Below are 20,372 nucleotides of genomic sequence, written 5' to 3' on the forward strand. Positions count from 1 at the left end.
ATCGTGACCCTAGGAATCGATATTGAATCGAATCGTGGGACACCCAAAGATTTGCAGCCCTGCTTGTGAGTGTTGATGACACAGCTTTGCAACAGTTGATATTCTAGTTTCAAGCATGTTTTACTCAATATAGGTCATCAAATCTCAGCAACAAGCTGTAATATCTTACTGAGATCCTTTAGGACCAAAACACTTAAAACAGGTCCAAACACTACTGCTTAGTGAGAAGAATTATCTTGTCAGACAGAAAATAAACAAATATCACCCTTATTTTAGATATTTAATCTTACTTTGATTTCAGTTTTTGCAGTGTACACAACTCTCGATTCATCAAACGTTTTCATTTCAGTATATCTTCTCAAAAGGTGATGCTATAGAAACGACTTGGATGCATATTGGAGTAGTTTGTGTACAGATTGTTGAGAAGTGTGTGTAGGCTGTCCACTGCCAATGAGTCAAGTGAATAATTGTCTTGCCTATAGTCAAGAATAGTTGTGGTAGCATCATGGTCTGGGGATGTCTTGATTGGGAGAGCTGCAGTTCATCTAGGTAAAATATAAACTGAACATGTTTACTCCAACCCTGTGATGAAGTGGTGACTTGTCCAGGGCGACCGAATGCAGCTGAGATACACTATATTGCCAATATTATTTGCTGGCGTGCACAAGTGATGTGCACGCCAGCTTTTTGAGGGATCGCTTGTGCACGCCAGTTTTCCGAGACTCTGTATTTAGTTAGCGCAGGCAGCGTGAAGCAGGGCTTTTATTGTGAAGATAGGAAATCTGCAGTCGGCCTTTAGAGTTTTGACGGAAGGTACGGCGCGAGAGTCTGTTGAAATAAAAAGTGTTTCTGGCCTTCCTCTCGGTCATATTTTCATAATAATGATCTTGCAGCAGCCAGCGTCATCTCACAAGACCCTCCGGTACCGTGAATGTCATTTAAGTGACGTCTTGGCGAAAATTGATGATCACTAATTTTTAGGTCTATTTTTTTTTTAAAGCCTGGCTGGAGATCGACTGACACACCCCCCGCGGTCGACTGGTAGCTCGCGATCGACGTAATGGGCACCCCTGCTTTAATGCATCCAGCGGGGCATCACAACAAAATTCGGCATACTAATGTGTTAATTTCCATGACTGTATATATCGGTATCGGTTGATATCGAAATCGATAAGTAAGAGTTGGACAATATCGATATCGTCAAAAAAAGCCATTATCGAACATCCGTATTTCACGACTGTGTCGTAGCTTCATCCGACGTAGGTGAGGTTAAAGGTGGCGTTACTCTGAAGTGAAAGACTCTCTAACATTTGGCAAGGACGTTGCTTTCGGTTCCAGTGACAGTGGTTGCTGGCATAAAGCATTATTAATGACCAAGGAAACAGGCCTTCAGGCTAGGCGTTAATTATATCACTAGAGAGCTGGAGGAGAGCGTGCACACACCGGAGGGCGGTGCTAGTGTGTGTGTGTGTGTGTGTGTGTGTGATTTGCATTGTTAAGCTATTACTGTCCTCATTTTGGAGGGAGGCCTCGCTGGTTGAATAGCAGTGATAGATTGGGACGCCAGGAACACTTGCCAGCATCAGCCATTTCATTTCTGTAATAGTGTTTTCCTCATCTTACACATTACTCATCTTACTCATGGTTTGTCTCACATCAAAGTTGCAAGGGGGAAGAAAATCATTGGCCCATACAGTTTGGATAAAGCTCCATCACAACTATCACTCACCTGTCCTTCCTCTATGTCAGAATAGCTCTCTGTTTCACTTAGAGGGGAAGTGGACTTTTGGGGGTGGGGTAATTTTGCTTATTATTCACCATTTTAATGTAAGACAAGAACAGATTTGTTTGTTTTTTGTGCATTCTGACTTGTTAATAAATGTTGGCAAAAGTCAGCTCATCCATCCATCCATCTTATTCCGCTTATCCGAGGTCGGGTCGCGGGGGCAACAGCCTAAGCAGGGAAACCCAGACTTCCCTCTCCCCAGCCACTTCGTCTAGCTCTTCCCGGGGGATCCCCAGGCGTTCCCAGGCCAGCCGGGAGACATAGTCTTCCCAACGTGTCCTGGGTCTTCCCCGTGGCCTCCTACCGATTGGACGTGCCCTAAACACCTCCCTAGGGAGGCGTTCGGGTGGCATCCTGACCAGATGCCCGAACCACCTCATCTGGCTCCTCTCCATGTGAAGGAGCAGCAGCTTTACTTTGAGTTCCTCCCGGATGGCAGAGCTTCTCACCCTATCTCTAAGGGAGAGACCTGGAAACTCATTTCGGCCGCTTGTACCCGTGATCTTATCCTTTCGGTCATGACCCAAAGCTCATGACCATAGGTGAGGATGGGAACGTAGATGGACCGGTAAATTGAGCGCTTTGCCTTCCGGCTCAGCTCCTTCTTCACCACAACGGATCGGTACAACGTCCGCATTACTGAAGTCAGCTCACAATCGAGCCAATGGGAGTCTAAAAAAAACCTCAACATTTTATATACAAACCACGTTTCCATCCATCCATCCATCCATTTTCTACCGCAGGCGTTTCCATTTGAGTTGTGAAATTATTTGATGTAAATATAAATATCGGGCTTCACGGTGGCAGAGGGGTTAGTGCGTCTGCCTCACAATACGAAGCTCCTGCAGTCCTGGGTTCAAATCCAGGCACGGGATCTTTCTGTGTGGAGTTTGCATGTTCTCCCCGTGACTGCGTGGGTTCCCTCCGGGTACTCCGGCTTCCTCCCACTTCCAAAGACATGCACCTGGGGATAGGTTGATTGGCAACACTAAATTGGCCCTAGTGTGTGAATGTGAGTGTGAATGTTGTCTGTCTATCTGTGTTGGCCCTGCGATGAGGTGGCGACTTGTCCAGGGTGTACCCCGCCTTCCGCCCGATTGTAGCTGAGATAGGCGCCAGCGCCCCCCGCGATCCCAAAAGGGAATAAGCGGTAGGAAATGGATGGATGGATGTAAATATAAACGGAATACAATGATTTCAACCCATATTCAATTGAATGCACTACGGAGACAAGATATTTGATGTTCTAACTCATAAACTTTTTTTATTTTTTTGCAAATAATAATTCACTTAGAACAATGATTGTCACACACACACACACACACACACACTAAATGTGGCGAAATTTTTCTCTGCATTTGATCCATCACCCTTGATCACCCCCTGGGAGGTGAAGGGAGCAGTGAGCAGCAGCGTTGTCGCGCCCGGGAATCATTTTTATGTGATTTAACCCCCAATTCCAACCCTTGATGCTGAGTGCCAAGCAGGGAGGTAATGGGTCCCATTTTTTTATTGTCTTTGGTATGACTCGGCCAGGGTTTGGACTCACAACCTACCGATCTCAGGGTGGACACTCTAACCACCAGGCCACTGAGTAGGTGCCAAAGTAGTTGGGAAAGGGCATGTTCACCACTGTGTTACATCACCTTTTCTTTGAACAACACTCAATAAACGTTTGGGAACTGAGGAAACTAATTGTTGAAGCTTTGGAAGTGGAATTCTTTCCCATTCTTGTTTTATGTAGAGCTTCAGTCGTTCAACAGTCCGGGGTCTCCGCTGTTGTATTTTACACTTCATAATGTGCCACACATTTTCGATGGGAGACAGGTCTGAACTGCAGGCGGGCACTCTTTTTTTACGAAGCCACACTGTTGTAACACGTGCTGAATGTGGCTTGGCATTGTCTTGCTGAAATAAGCAGGGGCGTCTTTAAGCCATAAGGAGGCTTTGGGGCAGAAAGGTGACTTCCACTCCAGCAAAATTCTCCTACGTGCTAATAAGGATGCAAAGGCGATACTATCCTTAAATTTTCTCTTTATTTGGGGATCTGATACCGTCCCAAAAATAGCCATTTCTGCACATGGTGTCAGATTTAAATCCAGTGCCTTAGCAAGGTGTTTGAAAATAGTTGTCCAGTAATCAAGCAAATGGGGACAAGACCTAAACATGTGCGTCATGTTAGCAGGTGACATGTGACATTTGTTACAAGTATCCGAGATATTGGGATATATTTTGGAGAGTTTGGAATTAGTGAAATAAATACGGTGGACTACCTTAAATTGTATTAAATTAGGCCTTGAACAGGATGTACTGTTGTTAATTTGGGTTAAGGCAGAATCCCAATCTCCATCATCTATGGCTCTGCCAAGCTCTTCTTTCCAATTCCCTCTGATTTTATCAGGAGATGTTTTACCAAACTGGGGGATTAAGGTGTAGATTTTGGAAATTAGGCCTTTTTGATTTGTGGGAATATCTAAAATTGAATCAAATGTACTTCTAATGTATGAACTTGTTCTTATGCTATCTGAACTCACTATGTTCTCTGCTGGCTGTACATATCCTACTAAATAATCAATCAATCAATCAATGTTTATTTATATAGCCCCAAATCACAAATGTCTCAAAGGACTGCACAAATCATTACGACTACAACATCCTCGGAAGAACCCACAAAAGGGCAAGGAAAACTCACACCCAGTGGGCAGGGAGAATTCACATCCAGTGGGACGCCAGTGACAATGCTGACTATGAGAAACCTTGGAGAGGACCTCAGATGTGGGCAACCCCCCCCCTCTAGGGGACCGAAAGTAATGGATGTCGAGCGGGTCTAACATGATACTGTGAAAGTTCAATCCATAGTGGCTCCAACACAGCCGTGAGAGTTCAGTTCAAGCGGATCCAAGACCGCAGCGAGAGTCCCGTCCACAGGAAACCATCTCAAGCGGATCAGCAGCGTAGAGATGTCCCCAACCGATACAGGTGAGCGGTCCATCCTGGGTCCCGACGAGCGGTCCATCCTGGGTCTCGACTCTGGACAGCCAGTACTTCATCCATGGTCATCGGACCGGACCCCCTCCACAAGGGAGGGGGGGACATAGGAGAAAGAAAAGAAGCGGCAGATCAACTGGTCTAAAAAGGGAGTCTATTTAAAGGCTAGAGTATACAAATGAGTTTTAAGGTGAGACTTAAATGCTTCTACTGAGGTGGCATCTCCAACTGTTACCGGGAGGGCATTCCAGAGTACTGGAGCCCGAACGGAAAACGCTCTATAGCACGCAGACTTTTTTTGGGCTCTAGGAATCACTAATAAGCTGGAGTCTTTTGAACGCAGATTTCTTGCCGGGACATACGGTACAATACAATCGGCAAGATAGACCTACACTGTTTCAATGTCCACATTTCTCTGTTGATGCAATTGTTGATGACTGAAGTTCTGATATCAACCAAAGCTCCTCATCCCACCCCCCGGATTGTAAATAATGTAAATAATTCAATGTATATACTATGATGATTAACCTGTGTGATGACTGTATTATGCTGATAGTATATTGGTATATTGGTTTAACTCTTATCTTACTGATAGGATGCAGTGCGTCTCCCATAACAATGTGACCTCGGACTACGTTAAGGTAACGTGTGGAGTTCTTCAGGGTTCAGTCCTTGGCCCTGCACTCTTCAGCATCTACATGCTGCCGCTAGGTGACATCATACGCAAATAGGGTATTAGCTTTCACTGTTATGCTGATGACACCCAACTCTACATGCCCCTAAAGCTGACCAACACGCCGGATGGTAGTCAGCTGGAGGCGTGTCTTAATGAAATTAAACCATGGATGTCCGCTAACTTTTTGCAACTCAACGCCAAAAAAACGGAAATGCTGATTATCGGTCCTGCTAGACACCGAACTCTATTTAATGATACAACTCTAACATTTGACAACCAAACAATTAAACAAGGCGACACGGTAAAGAATCTGGGTGTCATCTTTGACCCAACTCTCTCCTTTGAGTCACACATTAAAAGCGTTACTAAAACGGCCTTCTTTCATCTCCGTAACATCGCTAAAATTCGCTCCATTCTGTCCACTAAAGACGCCGAGATCATTATCCATGCGTTTGTTACGTCTCGTCTCGACTACTGTAACGTATTATTTTGGGGTCTCCCCATGTCTAGCATTAAAAGATTACAGTTGGTAAAAAATGCGGCTGCTAGACTTTTGACAAGAACAAGAAAGTTTGATCACATTACACCTGTACTGGCTCACCTGCACTGGCTTCCTGTGCACTTAAGATGTGACTTTAAGGTTTTACTACTTACGTATAAAATACTACACGGTCTAGCTCCATCCTATCTTGCCGATTGTATTGTACCATATGTCCCGGCAAGAAATCTGCGTTCAAAAGACTCCGGCTTATTAGTGATTCCCAAAGCCCAAAAAAAGTCTGCGGGCTATAGAGCTTTTTCCGTTCGGGCTCCAGTACTCTGGAATGCCCTCCCGGTAACAGTTCGAGATGCCACCTCAGTAGAAGCATTTAAGTCTCACCTTAAAACTCATTTTTATACTCTAGCCTTTAAATAGACTCCCTTTTTCGACCAGTTGATCTGCCGTTTCTTTTCTTTTTCTCCTATGTCCCACTCTCCCTTGTGGAGGGGGTCCGGTCCGATCCGGTGGCCATGTACTGCTCGCCTGTGTATCGGCTGGGGACATCTCTGCGCTGCTTATCCGCCTCCGCTTGGGATGGTTTCCTGCTGGCTCCGCTATGAACGGGACTCTCGCTGCTGTGTTGGATCCGCTTTGGACTGGACTCTCGCGACTGTGTTGGATCCATTATGGATTGAACTTTCACAGTATCATGTTAGACCCGCTCGACGTCCATTGCTTTCCTCCTCTCCAAGGTTCTCATAGTCATCATTGTCACCGACGTCCCACTGGGTGTGAGTTTTTCCTTGCCCTTATGTGGGCCTACCGAGGATGTCATAGTGGTTTGTGCAGCCCTTTGAGACACTAGTGATTTAGGGCTATATAAGTAAACATTGATTGATACATTTGTACCATGAATCGATTAACGTGGAGCCCGACTTAAACAAGTTGAAAAACTTATTGGGGTGTTACCAATTAGTGGTCAATTGTACGGAATATGTACTGTACTGTGCAATCTACTAAGAAAAGTATCAATCAATCAATCATTTGTAAGTCAGAACAAACGAAATTCATCATCCATTTTCTACCGCTTCTCCCTTTTGCCTTTAAGTTCTAGTTCTAACAACTCTAAATGTGACGGCGTTAACTGCCGAGATAATCTGGTTAGCTACGGGCTACTGTTTTCATCGTTAAGCGCTGTGTTAATCACCGCCACCCCGGCACCAAGTCACCGCCCCCCCCCGCTCGGCGTGCCATGTGCAGGCCCGCGTGTTTCTGATGTCTGTCGCCTGCATGTGACATTTGCGGCGGCCGCGAGCCCCGCCGCGCCCCTTCCCGTCTCAAGGGATCTGCGCCGCTGTTCTTGGAAAAAAAGGCTAAAGGCCACTCACCGTGCATCGCCTCCAACGTGGCTCCCAGTCACACCGCCTTACCATCACTGGGACGTAGAGTTGGGGGGTTCCAGACGCACCAGCTTGTTTCTTTACTGGACCTGCCCGCTTGTTGTTTTTGTGTTGTTTTTTTTTATAACGAGGCAGCAGTAAACGTCAGTGCGCATAAATTGTTGGTGCTCACTTATACAATTAAACTAATTAAATGATAGCAATTCACCGCGACTGTTGGCATATCTGACATCGACATTAAAAGTGCACGCCACGTTAGAGTCGTCCCTCGCCACATCCGCGGATTTTTTTTTCTTTTTCAAACATATTTTGCAAACCCCGTTTCCATATGAGTTGGGAAATTGTGTTTTATGTAAATATAAACAGAATACATCCATCCATCCATCCATTTTCTACCGCTTATTCCCTTTCTCCTATGTCCCCCCCTCCCTTGTGGAGGGGGTCCGGTCCGATGACCATGGATGAAGTACTGACTGTCCAGAGTCGAGACCCAGGATGGACCGCTCGTCGGGACCCAGGATGGACCGCTCGCCTGTATCGGTTGGGGGCATCTCTACGCTGCTGATCCGCTTGAGATGGTTTCCTGTGGACGGGACTCTCACTGCTGTGTTGGAGCCACTATGGATTGAACTTTCACAGTATCATGTTAGACCCGCTCGACATCCATTGCTTTCGGTCCCCTAGAGGGGGGGGGTTGCCCACATCTGAGGTCCTCTCCAAGGTTTCTCATAGTCAGCATTGTCACTGGCGTCCCACTGGATGTGAATTCTCCCTGCCCACTGGGTGTGAGTTTTCCTTGCCCTTTTGTGGGTTCTTCCGAGGATGTTGTAGTCGTAATGATTTGTGCAGTCCTTTGAGACATTTGTGATTTGGGGCTATATAAATAAACATTGATTGATTGATTGATTGATTTCGGGGTCGCGGGGGGCGCTGGCGCCTATCTCAGCTACAATTGGGCGGAAGGCAGGGTACACCCTGGACAAGTCGCCACCTCATCGCAGGGCCAACACAGATAGACAAACAACATTCACACTCACTGGGGCGGCATAGCTCGGTTGGTAGAGCGGCCGTGCCAGCAACTTGAGGGTTGCAGGTTCGATTCCCGCTTCCGCCATCCTAGTCACTGCCGTTGTGTCCTTGGGCAAGACACTTTACCCACCTGCTCCCAGTGCCACCCACACTGGTTTAAATGTAACTTAGATATTGGGTTTCACTCTGTAAAGCGCTTTGAGTCAATAGAGAAAAGCGCTATATAAATGTAATTCACTTCACAATTCACTTCACATTCACACACTAGGGCCAATTTAGTGTTGCCAATCAACCTATCCCCAGGTGCATGTCTTTGGAAGTGGGAGGAAGCCGGAGTACCCGGAGGGAACCCACGCAGTCACGGGGAGAACATGCAAACTCCACACAGAAAGATCCCGAGCCTGGATTTGAACCCAGGACTGCAGGAACTTCGTATTGTGAGGCAGAATACAATGATTTGCAAATCATTTTCAACCCATATTCAATTGAATGCTCTACAACATGGGTGTCAAACTCTGGCCCGCGGGCCAAATGTGGCCCGCCGTGTAATTTCTCTTGGCACTTGAGGCAATATCAAATTAACATTAGAGCTGGCCCGCCGCTGTAACACCGCATTCACCGCTAACACTCTTACTTGCCAACCCTCTCGATTTTCCCGGGAGACTCCCGAAGTTCAGTACCCCTCCCGAATTTCATCCCGGAAAACATAATTTGGGTTGGGCTTTAAAGGCACTACAACCTGTCTCCACGTCCGTTTTTTCCTCCATACAAACAGCGTGCCGGCCCAGTCACATAATATATGCGTTTTTTACACACACACAAGTGAATGCAAGGCATACTTGGTCAACAGCCATACAGGTCACGCTGAGGGTGGCCGTATAAAAAACTTTGACACTGTTACAAATATGCGCCACACGGTGGACCCACACCAAACAAGAATGACACATTTCGGGAGAACATCTGCACCGTAACACAACATAAACACAACAGAACAAATACCCAGAACACCTTGCAGCACTAACTCTTTCGGGACGCTACAATATATTTTGATATTTACCTCAGAAGGCTGCAAATAGAAAAGAGGCATTAAATTTGTAATTAAATTTGACTTGATATGCCATTAATATTTTTTAATTATTATTATTATTATTTGAAACCCGATTTTGCATGTCACTCATTTTTTCTCATTTATTTTTATTCCTTTCATGAAAATGCATATTTACAAGCCACGTACAATTGACACTGTCATTGTTTTTTTTGTTTTTCTTTCTTATACATTTCCATCTTATATAACTATAAAGTTATATAAGCCTTGCTTGTTCAATGCAACACTTGTTTGGGTCCCTATTGGTTCATTTGTCCAACCTTGGCCCGCGGATTTGTTCAGTTTTAAATTTTGGCCCACTCTCTATTTGAGTTTGACACCCCTGCTCTATGTGAAAGAGTCTTTTGCCGTTGAAGAAAAACAAATACCCAGAACGCCTTGCAGCACTAACTCTTTCGGGACGCTACATTATACACCCCAAACCCCGTCCACCTCAACCCCACCGCCGAAAAGAGGCATTCAATTTTTATTTAAATTTTATTTGACATTCCATTGATATTTTTTTATTATTATTATTATTTGAAACTGGATTGTGCATGTCACTATAAAGTTATATAAGCCTTGCTTGTTCAATATTCAATGCAAAACTTGTTTGGGTCCCTATTCATCCATCCATCCATTTTCTACCGCTTATTTTCTACCGCTTATTCCCATCCTATTACTCTCTCTCTCTTTCTCTTTCTCTCTCGCTCTCTTTATCTATCTATCTATCTATCTATCCTATTACTCTCTCTCTCTCTTATCTCTATCTATCTATCCTATTTCTCTCTCTCTCTATCTCTATCTATCCATCCTATTACTCTCTATCTATCTCTATCTATCCATTCTATTACTCTCTCCATCTATCTATCTATCTATCGATCGATCTATCTATCTATCCATCCTATTATTCTCTCTCTTTTTCTTTTCCTCTCTTGCTCTCTTTATCTGTCTATCTATATCTCCCATCTCTCTCTCTCTATCTATCTATCTATCTATCTATCTAGCTATCTACCTATACATCCTATTACTCTCTCCCTCTATCTGTCTATCTATCTATCTATCTATCTATCTATCTATCTATCTATCTATCTATCCATCCTATTACTCTCTCTCTCTTTCTCCTTCTCTCTCGCTCTCTTTATCTATCTATCTCTCCTATCTCTCTCCCTATCCTTCTATCTATCTATCCTATTACTCTCTCTCTCTCTCTCTCTCTCTTTATCTCTATCCATCCTATTACTCTGTCTCTCTCTTACCTCCCTCTCTATCCATCTATCTATTTATCTATCTACCTATCTATCTATCTATCCATCTATCCATCCTATTACTCGCTCTTTCTTCTCTCTATCTCTCTTTATCTCTATCTATCTATCTATCTATCCATCCTATTACTCTCTCTCTCTATCCATCTATCTATCTATCTATCTACTCATATATTGCGTCTAACTGGGGTTGCTAAAATACCCCCCTTCCTTCGAAGCAGCCTCAGTGATGTAACCAGGGACCTCCCAAATAAATAGAGGAACACGTGGGCTGTACCTTAGAGCGTGGTGGGAAATTGTAACTGAGTGTGCAGCCCCAAACGTCTCTCCTCATTGAGCCAAATTGAACTCTTGTCTCTGCATGATTCCTTGCTTCATGTCTGTTTAATAGATGCCATCAGTGTTTGAACCTGACACTTTAAACTTTTCTTCAAGCAAAAGATGAAATACCAAGTAACATGACAGTTATTCGGCCTGACGTTATCTCCATGACACATGGGAATCTCAACTGAAATCCTGTCCTATAAATGTATACGGTCCCACATGGGACTAATAAAAGTGGATCTTATCTAATGGCCACTTTGTGCTTTTTCCTTCTTCCCCATTAGTGTTCAGGGAGCCATATACAGTCCGTGTGGCTGACCAGCGCTCCATGCGGGGTAATGTCGCTGTCTTCAAGTGCCTCATCCCCTCTGCTGTCCAGGAGTACGTCAGCGTGGTGTCCTGGGAGAAAGACACCGTGTCCATTGTCCCAGGTAAGGAGCTGACATGTTTACCTATAAGGTCGGTTGAGATCCCCAATGCGAGTCCGTGCGTGTGCGTATGTTTGGAGTCAAAAACCATTCAGAAGCGGAGGAGGTGGTGTATCAGCAAATTTAAAAATGGGATTTTACATCAAACCCCTGTCATCGGAATGGGGTGTTCGCACTCCGTGGTTTGCTGTAATGAATTTGTCCCGAGTGACCGGCCTATCCTGGGCTGTCGGAGCAGGACGATGGCTGTGGGTTAAAAAAATAACCCACTTTGTCAAAAAGAAAATGAAATGGCCTCTGCCTGCCACATTGCTGGCTCCCCACTCGCTAACGGACGCCGCTTGTTGTTAATAGCCGTGTTCTGGAGATAAATCAGGATTTTGATGTGTCCTGTGTGTGTGTGTGAGAGAGAGAGAGAGGACATAGAAAGTATGTGTGTGTGTGGGCATGAAGGAGAATCTAATTTGATGAGTGATGGATCGTTGTAGCTACTCATCACAGTCACCACAAAGAGAGGAGACGAGTGATGGGCACTTGGACTACGTTTTCTTGATCGATTACCGTATGAACCTGAGGATAATACGTCTTTTTCCCGCTAGAAAAAAACATGCCATTTTAATCTATAGTCAAAGGCGTGCGTTTCCCACCTAGGCCTTTAGTGATGTCCGACTTACAATACTCAGTGGTCCCCAACCCCTGGTCCGGGTACCTGAAGCTTTTGCTACCGGGCCGCAGAGAAACATTAAAGGCCTACTGGAATGAGATTTTCTTATTTAAACGGGGATAGTAGGTCCATTCTATGTGTCATACTTGATCATTTCGCAATATTGCCATATTTTTGCTGAAAGGATTTAGTAGAGAACATCGATGATAAAGTTTGCAACTTTTGGTCGCTTATAAAAAGCCTTGCCTGTACCGGAAGTAGCAGTCGATGTGCGCGTGACGTCACTGGTTGTAGGGCTCCTCACATCCTCACATTGTTTATAATCATAGCCTCCAGGAGCAAGAGCTATTCGGACCGAGAAAGCAACGATTTCCCAATTAATTTGTGCGAGGATAAAATATTTGTGGATGAGGAAAGTTAGAGTGAGGCACTAAAAAAAAAAGAAGAACAAAAAAAGGTTTCAGATGTAATCAAACATGTTTACTAGGATAATTCTGGAAGATCCCTTATCTGCTTATTGTTTTAATAGTGTTTTAGTGAGATTGTAAAGTCATACCTGAAAGTCGGATGGCTGCGGTGAACGCCAGTGTCTCTCAGAGAAGCCAATGGAGGAGCCAAGATCACAGCTGCCTTTTTGACAGCTGCAGGAGGAATCCACTGAAGTCTCCGGTAAGAGCTGACTTAAAACATGTCGTCAAAATTCTAAAATTAATCTTAATCAGGAAAAATTACTAATGTTCCATAAATTATTTTTTTAATTTTTTCAAAAAGATTCAAATTAGCTAGTTTTTTTCTTCATTTTTTTCGGTTGAATTTAGAATTTGAAAGAGTCGAAATTGAAGATAAACTATGTTTCAAAATGTTATTTAATTTTTTATTGTGTTTTCTCTTCTTTTAAACCGTTCAATTAAGTGGTTTTTTTCATCATTTATTCTCTACAAAAAACCTTCAGTAAAGGAAAAAAAATGTATGAAGGAATGACTGACAGAAATACCCATTTTTTAAATATATATATAGATTTATTTATTAAAGGTAATTTGAGCAAATTGGCTACTTCTGGCAATTTATTTAAGTGTGTATCAAACTGGTAGCCCTTTGCATTAATCAGTACCCAAGAAGTAGCTCTTGGTTTCAAAAAGGTTGCTGACCCCTGTGTTACAGAAAAGGAGACGAAACGTAACAAATGCATGAATAACGATCTCAGCGTCGCTAGTGGACAAAATGGAACAAATTCTAGCGATATTACGGAGATGAAAGAAAGGCCGTTTTAGTAACACTCTTGATGTGTGACTCAAACGAGAGAGTTGGGTCGAAGATTCTTTACCCAGTTGCCTTGTGTAATAGTTTGGTTGTCAAATGTTAATGTACGGCACTTTATTTGAAATGAATGCAACTAATTAACCTTGTACACCTCCCATCAATCAATCAATCAATGTTTATTTATATAGCCCCAAATCACAAATGTCTCAAAGGACTGCACAAATCATTACGACTACAACATCCTCGGAAGAACCCACAAAAGGGCAAGGAAAACTCACACCCAGTGGGCAGGGAGAATTCACATCCAGTGGGACGCCAGTGACAATGCTGACTATGAGAAACCTTGGAGAGGACCTCAGATGTGGGCAACCCCCCCCCCCCCCCCTCTAGGGGACCGAAAGCAATGGATGTCGAGCGGGTCTAACATGATACTGTGAAAGTTCAATCCATAGTGGCTCCAACGCAGCCGCGAGAGTTCAGTTCAAAGCGGATCCAAGACAGCAGCGAGAGTCCCGTCCACAGGAGACCATCTCAAGCGGAGGCGGGTCAGCAGCGTAGAGATGTCCCCAATCGATACAGGCGAGCGGTCCATCCTGGGTCTCGACTCTGGACAGCCATGGTTATTGGACCGGACCCCCTCCACAAGGGACATAGGAGAAAGAAAAGAAGCGGCAGATCAACTGGTCTAAAAAGGAGGTCTATTTAAAGGCTAGAGTATACAGATGAGTTTTAAGGTGAGACTTAAATGCTTCTACTGAGGTAGCATCTCGAACTGTTACCGGGAGGGCATTCCAGAGTACTGGAGCCCGAACGGAAAACGCTCTATAGCCCGCAGACTTTTTTTGGGCTCTAGGAATCACTAATAAGCCGGAGTCCTTTGAAGGCAGATTTCTTGCCGGGACATATGGTACAATACAATCGGCAAGATAGGATGGAGCTAGACCGTGTAGTATTTTATACGTAAGTAGTAAAACCTTAAAGTCACATCTTAAGTGCACAGGAAGCCAGTGCAGGTGAGCCAGTACAGGCGTAATGTGATCAAACTTTCTTGTTCTTGTCAAAAGTCTAGCAGCCGCATTTTGTACCAACTGTAATCTTTTAATGCTAGACATGGGGAGACCCGAAAATATGTTTGTGTGAGCTTCCTAGACTTTGGTGCCATTGTGTATTACAATTGAGAAGGTTGACTTTCGGCGGGCCAAACGGGCTCAACGTTTTGCGTCTGGTGCACTTCCCTTGAATATTCGTCCATCAATTTTACACAACCGATTACAACGGCACTGCGGTTGAAGTGTACTGTGACATGTGATTGTGAATGTGTGTGCGTACGTAGAGAACAGTTGACATTGTGCACTTAAGATGTGACTTTAAGGTTTTACTACTTACGTATAAAATACTACACGGTCTAGCTCCATCCTATCTTGCTGATTGTATTGTACCATATGTCCCGGCAAGAAATCTGCGTTCAAAGGACTCCGGCTTATTAGTGATTCCCAAAGCCCCAAAAAAAGTCTGCGGGCTACAGAGCGTTTTCATTTCGGGCTCCAGTACTCTGGAATGCCCTACCGGTAACAGTTCGAGATGCTACCTCAGTAGAAGCATTTAAGTCTCACCTTAAAACTCATTTGTATACTCTAGCCTTTAAATAGACTCCCTTTTTAGACCAGTTGATCTGCCGTTTCTTTTTTTTTTCTCCTATGTCCCACTCTCCCTTGTGGAGGTGGTCCGGTCCGATCCGGTGGCCATGTACTGCTCGCCTGTGTATCGGCTGGGGACATCTCTGCGCTGCTGATCCGCCTCCGCTTGGGATGGTTTCCTGCTGGCTCCGCTGTGAACGGGACTCTCGCTGCTGTCTTGGATCCGCTTTGGACTGGACTCTCGCGACTGTGTTTGATCCATTATGGATTGAACTTTCACAGTATCATGTTAGACCCGCTCGACATCCATTGCTTTCCTCCTCTCCAAGGTTCTCATAGTCATCATTGTCACCGACGTCCCACTGGGTGTGAGTTTTCCTTGCCCTTATGTGGGCCTACCGAGGATGTCGTAGTGGTTTGTGCAGCCCTTTGAGACACTAGTGATTTAGGTCTATATAAGTAAACATTGATTGATTGATTGATTGACATTTGCTCCATGAAGCAATGGCAAATTGTCGGGTGTCAGATGATACGCTGCACCCTCTCCGTCCTTTATCTGCATCCCTGATATCGAGTATCCTTTTCATCTTTCAATAGTGTGTGTGTCTGTTTGGATGGTGTTGGTCCCGTCTTTCATTCCAAGTACTCATTGATCCAGCACAGCTGTTGTGTGTGTGTGTGTGTGTGTGTGTGTGTGTGTGTGTGTGTGTGTGTGTGTGTGTGTGTGTGGTGTGTGTGGCCTGAGGGGGGTTTCCAGTGTGGATCGATAAAGCTTGCTGTTGGATTCTCCTCTCTCTTGTCACGGATCTCTCAGTGTTAGAGTGGTGAGACCGGGCCAGTCTGTTTGACTTATTGTGTGTGTGTGTGTGTGTGTGTGTGTGTGTGTGTGTGTGTGTGTGTGTGTGTGTGTGTGTGTGTGTGTGTGTGTGCGTGTGTGTGTGTGTGTGTCGTAGCCGCTGTATTGAAGGTATGTGTGGTAAGGGCTCAGAGGGATTGTGTTATTGATCCGCTGTTGGACATATTCACTGAAACATTAACATACGAACAAGCAAGAGCAAGCACACACACACACACACACACACACACACACACACACACACACACACACATACACACATACTGGTTATCATTTCGTTACTTGTGGGGACCACCCTTTTTACAGGTTGTGGAGGCATAAAAAAATTAGGTAAAATGGCTGATGAAGTAATGTGCTGATTAATTTTACCGCACTACAAAAACTGAAATTTAAGTAAGATTAAATATCTCAAATATGGGTGATATTTGCTTATTTTATAAATAAATAAATGGGTTGTACTTGTATAGCGCTTTTCTACCTTCAAGGTACTCAAAGCGCTTTGACACTACTTCCACATTTACACACACATTCACACACTGATGGAGGGAGCTGCCATGCAAGGCGCCAACCAGCACCCATCAGGAGCAAGGGTGAAGTGTCTTGCTCAGGACACAACGGACGTGACGAGGTTGGTACTAGGTGGGAATTGAACCAGGGACGCTCGGGTTGCGCACGGCCACTCTCCCACTGCGCCACGCCGTCCCTATTTTCTGTCTGATAAGATAATTATTCTCACTAAGCAGATCTTATGTTAGAGTGTTTTAAAGGGGAACATTATCACAATTTCAAAAGGGTTAAAAACAATAAAAATCAGTTCCCAGTGGCTTGTTGTATTTTTTGAAGTTTTTTTCAAAATTTTACCGGTCTCGGAATATCCCTAAATAAAGCTTTAAAGTGCCTTATTTTCGGCTTTCTGCAAAGACACTGGCCATTTCCCTGTGACGTCACACAGTGCTCCCGATGTAAACAAACAATGGGAATATCACAGCAAGATATAGCGACATTAGCTCGGATTCAAACTCGGATTTCAGCGACTTAAGCGATTCAACAGATTACGCATGTATTGAAACAGATGGTTGGAGTATGAAAATATTGAAGAAGAAACTGAAGCTATTGACGCTATTCATAGCCATAGCATGGCCGAATAGCTGCGTTAGCATCGCCGGTAAAATGTGCGGACCAAACGATCAGGACTTTCGCATCTTTTGACACGAGCAACTTAAATCCGTCGATTGGTAAGTGTTTGTTTCGCATTAAATGTGGGTGGAAGGAAACGTAATATAGTTGCAAATGCATCTACAGGTTATCCATACATCTCTGTGCCATGTCTGCTTTAGCACCGCCGGTAAATAGCATGTTAGCATCGAGTAGCGTAGCATGTTAGCATCGATTAGCTGGCAGTCAACATCGACAAAACTCACCTTTGTGATTTCGTTGACTATCGTTGCAAATGCATCTGCAGGTTATCCATAAATCTCTGTGCCATGTCTGTCTTAGCATCGCCGGTAAAATGTGGAGACACTCTGGTACATTCAATGGGCGTCTGGCGGCAGACACTTTCGCATTTTCGGGCCGGTGGTGCAACTTGAATCCCTCCCTGTTAGTGTTGTTACACCCTCCGACAACACACCGACGAGGCATGATGTCTCCAAGGTTCCAAAAAATAGTCCAAAAAATGGAAAATAACAGAGCTGAGACCCGGTGTTTGTAATGTGTTGAAAATGAAAATGGTGGGTGTGTTACCTCGGCGACGTCACATTCTGACGTCATCGCCTCCAGCACGATAAACAGAAAGGCGTTTAATTCGCCAAAATTCACCCATTTAGAGTTCGGAAATCGGTTAAAAAAATATATGGTCTTTTTTCTGCACCATCAAGGTATATATTGACGCTTACATAGGTTCCCCTTTAAGGGTTTTGGTCCTAAATGATCTCAGTAAGATTTTACAGCTTGTTGCTGAGATTTGATGACCTATATTGAGTAAAACATGCTTGAAACTAAAATATCAACTGTTGCAAAGCTGTGTCATCAACACTCAAGTATGAAACTACTTTTTTAAAGTAATAATTTCTTACTTCAAGCATAAAAAAAAATCATGATGCCGAGCACATATCCTTATGTCAAGATAACAGCACTGGCATTTACTTAATTTTCAGAATATTTTTCAAAATATCGAGCAAAAAGATCTTATTTGTTTTTCTACCAAGAAAAGTGCACTTGTTATTAGTGAGAATATACTTATTTTAAAGGGGAACATTATCAGCAGACCTATGTACGCGTCAATATATACCTTGATGTTGCAGAAAAAAGACCATGTATTTTTTTAACCGATTTCCGAACTCTAAATGGGTGAATTTTGGTGAATTAAACGCCTTTCTGTTTATCGCTCTGGAGCCGATGACGTCAGAACGTGACGTCACCGAGGTAACACACCCGCCATTTTCATTTTCACATTACAAACACCAGTTCTCAGCTCCGTTATTTTCCGTTTTTTCGACTATTTTCTGGAACCTTGGAGACTTCATGCCTCGTCGGTGTGTTGTCGGAGGGTGTAACAACACTAACAGGGAGGGATTCAAGTTGCACCACTGGCAAGAAATCTGCCGCCAGACCCCCATTGAATGTGCCGGAGTGTCTGCACATTTTACCGGCGGTTCTAAGACAGACATGGCACAGAGATGTATGGAAAACCTGCAGATGCATTTGCCACGATAAAGTCAACGAAATCACAAAGGTGAGTTTTGTTGATGTTGTTGACTTATGTGCTAATCAGACATATTTGGTCGCAGCATGACTGCCAGCTAATCGATGCTAACATGCTACGCTATTCGATGCTAACATGCTATTTACACTAGCTGTATGTACATCTGAAACTAGATACCCACATTTAATGCGAAACAAACACTTACCAATCGACGGATTTAAGTTGCTCCAGTGTCACAAAATGCAAAAGTCCTGATGGTTAGGTCCGCGCATTTTACCGGCGATGCTAATAAGGCAGCCATGCTATGGGCCACTTCATTAGGTACACCCATGCTATGGCCGAATAGCGTCAATAGCTATTCGTTCAATAGCTTCAGTTTCTTCTTCAATTTCGTTTTCGCTATCTGCCTCCATACTCCAACCATCTGTTTCAATACATGCGTAATCTGTTGAATCACTTAAACCGCTGAAATCCGAGTCTGAATCCGAGCTATACCTTGCTGTGCTATTCGCCATTGTTTGTTGTATTGGCAGCACTGTATGACGTCACAGGGAAATGGACAGTCGCATCGAAAATAGCGAAAATCAAGCACTTTAAAGCTTTTTTTAGGGATATTCTGGGAGATGTAAAATTTTGAAAAAAAACTTAGAAGAATAAAACAAGCAACTGGGAACTGATTTTTATTGTTTTTAACCCTTTTGAAATTGTGATAATGTTCTCCTTTAAGGTATTTTGGGGTTCATTGATATTAGCTAATTAAAATTGTTTTGGAAAGTCTTGACAATCCAAATTTTCTTGTTCTATTGGCAGATCATTTTCCTTAGTTCTAGTAATATACCCCTAATTTTTGTATTTTTTTTCTTCTTGTTTTTGAACACTGAAGTATTGCAGTGTGGGGACCCTGGGGAAAAAAGAGTTAATATGGTTCATGGTGACCAAATTTGGGCAGCACGGTGGAGGGGGGTTAGTGTGTCTGCCTCACAATACGAAGGTCCTGAGTAGTCCTGGGTTCAATCCTGGGCTCGGGATCTTTCTGTGTGAAGTCTGCATGTTCTCCCCGTGACTGCGTGGGTTCCCTCTGGGTACTCCGGCTTCCTCCCACCTCCAAAGACATGCACCTGGGGATAGGTTGATTGGCAACACTAAATTGGCCCTAGTGTGTGAATGTGAGGGTGAATGTTGTCTGTCTATCTGTGTTGGCCCTGCGATGAGGTGGCGACTTGTCCAGGGTGTACCCTGCCTTCCCCCCGATTGTAGCTGAGATAGGCACCAGTGCCCCCCCGCCACCCCGAAGGGAATAAGCGGTAGAAAATGGATGGATGGATGGGGACCAAATTTCAATAATTTTGCATAATTCACACAAATTTGTTCGTGACTACTGAGGACCATTTATATAAAAAATAAATAAATCAATTAAAAAGTTACAATTAAATTTATGACATGGTCCTCAGAATACAGCACTACAGCTGTCCTCTTTTGGAAGTTTCACTACTTAAATGTACCAGCTACAGCCCGATGAGGGGACTGCCGTGCAAATGTCCTACACTCAAACTAACCAGTAAACATGTTTTATGGGCCAAAGCTTAAAAAAATCACTTTGGCATCTTCAGAATGGATCTGACTATCATTTGAAAAGGTTTCCCTTTAGGGGACCTGTTTTTTTTTTTGTCCCCATACAGTCAGTGGTCCTTTAAAAGTGTAAACAGAGCGATGTCCCCACATTTCCCGAACACACACACTTGCATGCTCACTGGCATGCACACACACTCGCACAACTAGGCAGGTAAGGG

At 44.0% G+C, this 20,372-nt stretch overlaps 1 protein-coding gene across 3 annotated transcripts in view; it reads left to right on the forward strand.

The window, feature by feature from the left end:
* Positions 1 to 20,372, forward strand: part of dscaml1 (Down syndrome cell adhesion molecule like 1) — a 426,233-nt gene that overhangs the window by 67,877 nt on the left and 337,984 nt on the right. For all 3 annotated transcript variants that reach the window (XR_009802713.1, XM_061878592.1, XM_061878593.1), the window contains exon 3: positions 11,318 to 11,464. Coding sequence is in view for 2 of the 3 variants with exons in the window: in XM_061878592.1 (XP_061734576.1) it covers positions 11,318 to 11,464 (147 nt within the window). In the remaining variant the exon portion in view is untranslated. The remainder of the gene's footprint in view (positions 1 to 11,317; positions 11,465 to 20,372) is intronic.

This window comes from Nerophis ophidion, linkage group LG18, assembly GCF_033978795.1.
Source record: "Nerophis ophidion isolate RoL-2023_Sa linkage group LG18, RoL_Noph_v1.0, whole genome shotgun sequence".
Classification (NCBI taxonomy): domain Eukaryota; kingdom Metazoa; phylum Chordata; class Actinopteri; order Syngnathiformes; family Syngnathidae; genus Nerophis; species Nerophis ophidion.